Source organism: Micropterus dolomieu, linkage group LG12 (genome assembly GCF_021292245.1).
Source record: "Micropterus dolomieu isolate WLL.071019.BEF.003 ecotype Adirondacks linkage group LG12, ASM2129224v1, whole genome shotgun sequence".
Lineage (NCBI taxonomy): Eukaryota > Metazoa > Chordata > Actinopteri > Centrarchiformes > Centrarchidae > Micropterus > Micropterus dolomieu.
The window spans coordinates 13,767,719-13,777,294 of NC_060161.1; the positions used below are offsets into that span (position 1 = coordinate 13,767,719).

Here is a 9,576-nt window from a genome sequence, read left to right on the forward strand (position 1 = left end):
GTGTGTTGTGGCTTCACAAATGCTTTGCTGCATACCTCGGTTGTAACGAGTGGTTATTTCAGTCAAAGTTGCTCTTCTATCAGCTTGAATCGGTCGGCCCATTCTCCTCTGACCTCTAGCATCAACGAGGCATTTTCGCCCACAGGACTGCCGCATACTGGATGTTTTTCCCTTTTCACACCGTTCTTTGTAAACCCTAGAAATGGTTGTGCGTGAAAATCCCAGTAACTGAGCAGATTGTGAAATACCCAGACCGGCCCGTCTGGCACCAACAACCATACCACGCTCAAAATTGCTTAAATCACCTTTCTTTCCCATTCTGACATTCAGTTTGGAGTTCAGGAGATTGTCTTGACCAGGACCACACCCCTAAATGCATTGAAGCAACTGCCATGTGATTGGTTGATTAGATAATTGCATTAATGAGAAATTGAACAGGTGTTCCTAATAATCCTTTAGGTGAGTGTATATCGATTCACTGTGTTACAGCCGCTGGTCTGGCCGCTAGTAAAAGTGTAAAAGTTTCTTCACGGGGCACTTCCTGTCGGCAAGAAAGATCCGTGATTGGATGGTGAACTGAGATTCCTGATTGGATAGTCAAATGACATGTTAACCTGAGCATTTCCATTGGCTATTCAGTAAAAAGTGTCAAATGTGGGGCAAAAGTACTTGTAACTGTAGATTTGCATTTTCACTCAGGTACAAAACATTTTCACGAGTACAAAACTTTTTCACATAGCTGAAATGCATTTGGGACTATATTAATTATTCCATAGATTCAGCTCAGTCAGGAGAGGGAGATCTCTCTCTTAAGGTTGAACTACTGACAATTGTTTTCCTTTTTATCAAATGCTTAAAACTAACAACGGTATAACCGTTTGACAATTAAGGTTTGATTGTGGGAAGATATTTGATTACAATACGCGCAAATAGATTTTGATTAGACATATTAAAAGTTAAAGAAAAGACGGTCCGGAAACAAGCCCTCCCTCAGGGGAACAAAGGACTGCCCTCTGGGAACCACACCTCAACAGAGAAAAACAGCGACACGCTCTCTCTTGTTCTTGTTCTCTCCTACTGCCCCGTCTCCCGGCAACGGCCTAAGAAGTTCGACCCGGCGCAGCACGCGAAGCACCACGACCTCCATTTTTCCCTCGTTTCCAGCAACTTTACTTGCTTTGACTTTTCTTTTCTTTTGTTGTTAAAAGGTAAAAGACTGTTAAGTTACACTAGTTTAATTCAAGAACGACCAAGTTCTTTTAAGCTTTATTCCGTCGAGCTACCTTACACTGCTCCCACCGAAGCCCGGACCCAGCCACGTGGGCCTGTCTTGCCAGAAGTAACAAAGGACATCCAAACAGAACAGCCTCATTGCCAGACCGAGGACGGTCGCCACTGGAGTGTTTTTCTTCATTCAGACATGGAGAACCCCCGGAAAATTCCCTAGCAGAAAGCCAGGAATCGGGCAGATAGCGTGGGGACTTGTGCAAAAGGCCAAGGCAGGCTGACGGCAAAACAAGGCATTCTGTGATCAGTGATGTCCAATAGTCTGTTAATCCAGTATCTTTAGTCCTTAAAACTCCTAGACAAATTTAACCGAGTTAGTATCATCTAACTGCTTTCATTAGTTCTCTTTCTCCCTATGAATCAAGTTCATCCCACAATAGAGCTCCACATTCTCATTGTTTAGCCATTGTTTATCTTTTTGATGTATATGTAACCGCATTTATATTCACCTTAGTTATTTAATAAACTTCACTGTGATCAAAGGAATTGTGTGTGTTTTGCCAACCTCCCTGCCACGAGAATTTACCCCTTCGATATGAGACTGACTGATTGATTTAAGATAACTGAGCGATTATTAACTAACTGATCACTAGTGAATAATTGTATAATTATTATGCTTAAATGCTACCCAGAGTTCCGGATACTCTGGGTGAATTGAATCTCCGGTGGTGCCCCGCGAAACGAGAGCTTTATGAATTAATATTCTCTGAATATTAAAATTCATAATTTGTATTAATTCTCATAAATGTATTAGGTCATAAGTAACCATGCTACAAAACATACTTAGGCCTACCATACACACTACAGTTCTCTACTTCACTGTCTCTTCTTGGTCCTCTTTCTTTTGTAGAGGTAGCTTCAGCAACAGTACACACATCCATACCAAATATCTCTGTGTTTGTAAACACAAAAGTTTTATTTTGTTTAAAGTTATTACCTTGTTTAACATATGGATCTTTTGATTAAGAAGCAACCAACAACTATTACTTTTGAAACCTTATCTTGTTTTGAATTAACTTTTCACTTCTTATATGGCCAAGGGAGTTTGTAAAGTATTTCAAACGAATATCCAACCAGTAACAGGGAGGACCTCAAACAGTCAACTCTGTCTGAGCAACAGATCAGAGCTAGTCACATCGACTGAAACCATGCAGTTTGTCCTAAAGTCCTAAAGTCTGTTCCGAGCTAATGCCAGCCAGAATGCCTTGAGCTAATTGTAGATACCGGAGCATCAATTTAAAGGCAGCATTTTGCAAACTGCCCACTCACAGAACCTAAAGTAAAACTAGTCACGCTAGTTATACTAAAGGTGACATACCTGTCCTTGTTTGCCTCGCACAAGTATAACACTTTTTTAGGGTAATGCAAGTCACCGCCATATGGGTTCAGTTTGTCTGTGTGATCCCTTCACAACAGCACTCAGGAGAAAACAAAGAATTTCATGTAGCAGACCAACGACATTGGATTTGGGGTCGGAGGCCCTTGAGTCAGACAGTCTGCTCTGCAGGTGAGAAACTCACCTCCCCCCCTTCTTATGAAGGAACAAAGGAGACCTGGCTGTGTCACTACATATTTGACCCAGCTTCAAGTGCCTTACAATCATAAAACTAATAATGAAAAATTTATAACTTACAAGCAAAGAAATTTTAATAAAATATTAAACTACTAAATGAACAAATAGAGGAAGGGAAGGACTCAAATTACAAAAAGAATAAAACAGTTTTCCAATCCATTTTGGATTCCAATCAACACAAAACTGAATAATCTGAGTTTCATCAACAGAACAGATAGTAGTTGTTAAGTAGTTGGTTCAGTACTGAACTATTGTATGTGTTGGAGTCTTCATCAGTGCACACTGTACCTGGCTAGATCGACGTAATTCTCCCTGCAGTAGCTCTGAGCTTCAGTCCACTTCAAAGGTGAGTTGACTTTTACAAAGGATGATGTGCCATTTGCTGTACCTGGAAATATAATGATGAAGAGAAGTTATTGAAATTAATTACGAGCTATTTAGCTTTTTGTTAATTCTTACGCTACAAGAAAACTCACCGTTGTAGCACACAAATGGCCGTTGGATGTCACAAGCAATTTCAGACCATTTTCCATTGTAGATAAAGTAATTGTAATATAAATATAAATAGTCATAGTAATAGTAATAGCTTTGAAGCGCCACACAGAGCTGTTGTCCATTAGGATTTCTGGTATGTCCAGGAGCCCAGTTTCTAAACTCTGTCTCTCCTTCATTGTAGAAGCTGCTGTCATTCAGAGACCATCTCCAGCTGTCGCCATAGAGACCTATCCAAGCCTTTCCTGTTCAAACAGATGTTCATTAAATAACAGCTGGAATTAAAACAGTTGCTGAAAAAACTAAAATGTGAATAACTTTACTGAATATCCCTTAAATTGTGTGTCTCCTCTATTTTTCATTGAGGGACTTTGTTGTTCTTTCACATTCCATAATATTACGTACACTTATCAAAAACTTGGTTGTTTCCTGGCTGTTGTGTATGTATATGATTATACAAAAGTATGTTTATGTTCTATATATTTTTCCAATATTGAGAACTTGCCTGTGTAGCTTGGTGTGGTCCTGAGTACAGCACTGACATCAGTTGTGTTTTCTAAGGTGGCCAGGTCAGTGTAGACCTGTCTGCAGAAGCTCTGAGCTTCAGTCCAGTTCAGTGGTGTACTCTCAAAGTAGTACTGACGAGTTTGGGCAGAGGCAACATTGACCAGTGCTCCTGAAACAAAGAATATTCAGTTTTTAATTACTTATATTTTTATAAAGCATGAAGACTCTTTTACAGTGAACATGAAGAGGCACTATGCATCAGGTGGGTTCAGCTGTACTGTGTTGAGTTTTATAATACATTTTCCTTGATGATGAGATTTTTGTATGCTAACAGTATACACTCGTGACTACTCATGACTACAGAGCATGGAAACAATGAATGCTCCACTGAAGCTGAATTTAACAGCTGTGCTGGATTTAATGTCTACTCCCTTAATACTTTGTCTATCAACTGAAGTCAGATCAAGTTTCAGTCTGCTTCAGTACATTGGTTCACTGTTTACCGCTGACAATGAAAAAAGAACCAGTTCAACAGTTCTAATTATTTCCTGTCTTATAAGTTGTACTCTTTGTCTGAATTTGTTAGAAATACTACTTTATATGAACTACTGAGTGAAGACAGCTTATTTATCTAAATATGATAATTCTTTCATTATAAATTACATTGTCTCAATCACAGAGGAGTGGGGCAACAAATAGAGAATAATTCTGCCCTTGAAACTCTCCAGGCCTGGCTTTGATGAGAGGATGCTTCCTTCCTTTAGACTTGAGCATCTGGGGCAGTACCTTATGTTCATATTTTTAATTAAAATATCATTGCCTGCACTGACAAAGGGTACTTATCAGAGTGTTCACCACCAAGGATTTTTTTCTCTGAATTCAAATTTGAGTGAGTTGAATGAGTTCTTTGTCCACACTTGTGGGATGGATGGGGGCAAAAAGTGAGTATCGAATCTATTAGATTGTTAGAATACTGGCTCATCTGCTGTCAGCCGTGAGCCATACCCCAGACTATCAGCGCATGTTATTTAGTTCAAACAGCAGAACAATCAAACAAGAGGCACCAACCTGTGAGCACAATGATGACCATCACATAATCCAAGAGTAAGACCTTTGAAAACTTTCATTGAAAACAAAAGTGAATCAGTTCATACTAAAATGTGTACCTGTTGGTATATAGATGACCAATACATTTCCTTGTAGAATATTGTACAGTTATTGATTCTACTTACCATTATCTCTTTACCCTCCTCCTGCTTAAAAATACAAGACTTCAGACGTCCCGACTGTCAGTTACTGTGTGCTGCTTGTACGGAAGCTCAGTACTAGCTCTATGATGATTTATAGTGCTCAGCTGCTGTTGAGTAAGTCCTTAGAAGTGGGTGCAGCTAAGATTCAGTCTAGAAAAACAGGTTCTTGTATGACAATGACATGCTGCATGACTCAGCCTATCCTCCTTTGTCTCAAGACTCGGACCATGTCTGTGTCCTCTGCAGAGGCAGCCCCCACCGCTGCCAAGAAGGTGCTCTCACATGCAACAATCAACACCAGCATGGACACTGTGGCCTATATTTATTGTTTTTTGATTCCACTGCCTTAGTACAATCTAAATAAGGCCCCGTTACTCTGAGATTTGCTTTCATACTCTCCTTTTGGGCTGACTGATGATGTTTTTTTTTTACTATTCATAAGTTACTCACGGTAAACCTACCGGAACATAAACTAGACTCCATGGCTTAGACTTTGGCTGAGATGCCTTCAAACTGCCCCAGTAACAGTCAGTTCTGAAGGCTGCATCGATGCTGACTTGATGCTGACTATTACCCATAAATCTGTGTGCCAGAGTCTGCTGCAGTTGACACAAACCGGACGAGGTGGGAGATAAACAGACGGCGTTCGTCTACAAATGTAAAAGTGAGCGAGTACTAAACGTCGTATTATCTTATTAGCCCATGAGTGTAACCAACCAAAGTTGCTTTTGTATGTTTTCTGAGGTGTCTATTATCCATTTGACTTTCAATAGGTTAATGTTAGCTGGGTCTATTACACTAAAGCTAGACTGAAATGCTTACCCAATTGTCTTGTAATGGATGAAATGAATGTTCATAGTGAAGTGATTTATTTCAATGTAGGGTCATCCAGGGCTGGACTGGGACAAAAAATGGCATTTTTGGCCCAGGAGACCCACCAAAATCGCTCGGACATCCCTCACCAATACACCATCCTTGCTGTTAAGGGCTTAGATTAGGGGTTTGACAAAACTCTTAGCCCATGAGACTTGACACTGCACAAATAGTAGGCCCATTAAGAGGGGGGTCTGGGGGTCCTCCCACTGAAAGATTTGGGCTTTAAACACTTCATTAACTGCATTGTGTTGGATTTTTCTGCACCGATTCATTGAGGAAATGTCTTTATTTATATAAAAGGAAACACAAAATTCAGGTGACAATTCAAAAAATAAAACCTTAATAGCTCCAATGTTTCAGCAGGTTTTCTGCTCATGTTCAAAACTTTCTGCGCATTGAAAATCTCTCCCACATATCTGTGATGACAATTTGAGATATAATATTATGAGATATAATGAGAATGAAGTCATTATATTTTAACAAAATCTACCTGCCCCACTGCTGTGCATTACCCTGCATTATTGCTCTGCTGATATGGTAGTAGGCTGCTACCCCCTTTAGACCGTCTGACAGCCCAGAGCCCATCTGGGACTACTGTATAAGACAGCTCACTGCTCTTCATCAGAGGTAGAAAACCAAAACTGAAAACACTTGTGATCAGACAGAAATATCACCACGCATACACACACATGTTCACTTCAGCACCTCTGATAAAGTGCAGCTCATAGCTGCTTCAGAGGGAATTAAGCATCCTGGTGCAGAGAGACAGTAAAACAGAGCAAAGTGTCTCTGAGCGAGGGGGACAGAGCCAGCAAAGAGAGCGACAGGTGTGTCATGTTATTCTCTCAATACTTCGTAGCGGGCTGTTGACCGTTTGTGTGGCAAGTACATTGACTAGACGCTGACTGACAATATTTATATTTAAATGTTTTGATTACAATTTTGCTCGGGACAAATTAGTACTCGCTGACAAGCCCCGAAGCTGTGAGCAATGCTCTCTCTCTCTCTCTCTATGCAGGCAGGTAGTAAGGGGTCACGTTACATGAACTTCAAACAACATGTAGCAATAGTATTGCGAGTAGCCTCCGCTCTTTGAAGAGCTGCGAGACAGGCTGCGTGATGAGGATTATTGCATATTAGCCTAATATGGAAAATATTTTTTATGTTGTTGTTGAGGAAAAATGACCGGGCGACCCAGTGTAATCACCCTCCCTCCCTGCTCCCTCCCTACAGGTTGAGCTACTCATGCTTACCGCTTCACCTCCACTCTCCTCCTGCTCACTCTCTGGGTCTTTCCGAAACTGCTTGCTCCTCCCTCTCCCTACTTACTTCCACGCCAAGTGAGCACCGATGCTGGCTTGTTGAAGGGGTGTAACACCCTTTGCTGCACGATGGGTGACCTTTCTTTCAAATGCGAGTTCTGCATGACGTCGCCGGTTAACATATAGGATTTTTTAATTCCGAAACTACACACTAAACATTTCATATCACCATTCACAGGGCAACAACGTAGCCCAAAGGTTATATTGTGTTTAATTAAAAAAGCCTCTTGTCTGATAATAAAGCTGTTGTTATGGAATCGTATTCATCTCATGCGAAAATCTTCAGCAAAAATAAAATAGCCTACATTAAAGGACAGAATAGAACATGGCATAACTAGATACACTGGGGGATCACCTAACAAGCAACAAAGGCATTAAAGAAAAATAGCTAAGTCTTTATACAAATGTTTTAAATTCTTCAGATTATATAATGCTTTAGTATAATATTTGACTGATTGAAATGCTGCATTTGTGAATGTAATATTTTTCATATAGGATAAAGATGTTTAAATATTTAGCCTAGGCTTTTCTTTACAATGAATATCAATCTTTTCATAAAATATATATTATATTTATTTTTCGTAATGTCACATTCTTAAAGAAATATTCGACATAAACACAAAATTAATGACAAATGCTTTCATTTTCGTTATTGCAAAAAACCCACACTTTTCCTCAACATCAATCCTGAATCTTAATACAACTGTTGTTTATTTGATATTCCGGTATTATAGCAGTGAGTAGGCCTAGGCTACAGCGGTAACGTCAGATCCTATTTACGCTGGGGGGAGAGGGTAGTTTGTCCGAAAGTTGTCCACTGTATGTAAACCCTACGTGGGTGGGGAGCTCGATTTGGCTGTGAGGGAGACTCCGACCAGAGTGTCGGAGTGGAAGTGGCGAGGGTCTAGTTTCGGAAAGCCCTCTCACTCAGCCCTGTCACTCGCTAACACAGCGTCCTCCTCTGCCTGTCAGCAGCCACAGCTCTCCTTTACTCCTTCAAGTGCCTGTGCCTGCTTTACGCAGGGTACTGCGGCTGATGTTGAAGCTACTGCAGCCCCGGTAGCAGACATATCGGTTGTTTTCGCACATTTGGCAGCCTCTGTATGAAGATTTTTTTTTGGGGGGGGCATAATGCAAGGAACAGAGAGCAGAGGGGGTGGGGGCTAGTAAGAGATGTGATTGGGCTGGCCCAGTGTCCAAAGATACCAATGAAGCGACCAGCATGATCGCACACTGCCTGAAGCTGAAGCGATGGAAAGAGTTTCCTGTTCAGGTAGCACTGGGCATGGGGTTCTCCTGGGCCTTTGATCCTGACATGACAGCCATCAACGGCTCCCAAGGTCTTACCGAAGGCCCCATGCCCAGCCAGCCTAGCAAATCCATCAGCCACTTCCCTCTGCTCCTCTGCGGTGGACGGCACCCTGATGACTAGTGGCATCACACACACAAGGTTCTCGCAGATGCGGTGCACAAGGTCATGCACCGTAGTCTTGGGCATATCAAATGCCCGGGACACGATATGGTAAGAAGCTCCGCTGGCCAGCCAGAACAGGAACACCAGCACCTCTATGGCTGGACCCCAGCTATAGTGCCTCTCCTGGTCCAGCAACTCGAGCAGACCAGTGATGGAGGTTCTGCTGAGACGAAAATCAGCCCCGGGCGTCCCTCAAAAAGCCTGAGGAGGGGCACTGCCCTGTTCAAGCGTGTATACTCTGTGAGACTCTGAAACAGATGACATGTAAATAATGAATAAATGAGATTTATGTATTTACTTATACAGTGGGGGAAATAAGTATTTGACCCCTTGCTGATTTTGCAGGTTTGCCCACTTACAAAGAATGCAATGATCTATAATTTTAATCATATGTACATTCTAACAGTGAAAGACAGAATCCCAAAGAAAATTCCAGAAAATCACATCATATGAATTTATAAAAATTGATAACCATCTGATGAGGAAAAACAAGTATTTGACCCCCTGGACAAACAGCATGTTAATATTTTGTAGAAAAGCCATTATTGGCCAGCACAGATGTCAAACGGTTTTTATAGTTGGTGACAAGGTTTGTGCACATTTCGGCAGGGATGTTGGCCCACTCCTCCCTGCAGACAGCCTCCAAATCATTCAGGTTCCAAGGTTGTCGCCTGGCAACTCGAATTTTAAGCTCCCTCCAAAGATTTTCAATTGGATTCAGGTCTGGAGACTGGCTAGGCCACTCCAGAACCTTGATGTGCTTCTTCTTCAGCCACTCTTTTGTTGCTTTGGCGG

General features: G+C 41.4%; 1 protein-coding gene across 1 annotated transcript in view; it reads right to left on the minus strand.

The window, feature by feature from the left end:
- The window catches only part of LOC123980804 (C-type mannose receptor 2-like), a 24,104-nt gene that overhangs the window by 8,167 nt on the left and 6,361 nt on the right, over positions 1-9,576 (minus strand). Inside the window, exons 2-5 of the mRNA XM_046065356.1 lie at positions 8,514-8,941; positions 3,858-4,028; positions 3,337-3,597; positions 3,149-3,248 (exon numbers count right to left, since the gene is read on the minus strand). Of these exons, the coding sequence (XP_045921312.1) occupies positions 3,149-3,248; positions 3,337-3,597; positions 3,858-4,028; positions 8,514-8,941 (960 nt within the window). The remainder of the gene's footprint in view (positions 1-3,148; positions 3,249-3,336; positions 3,598-3,857; positions 4,029-8,513; positions 8,942-9,576) is intronic.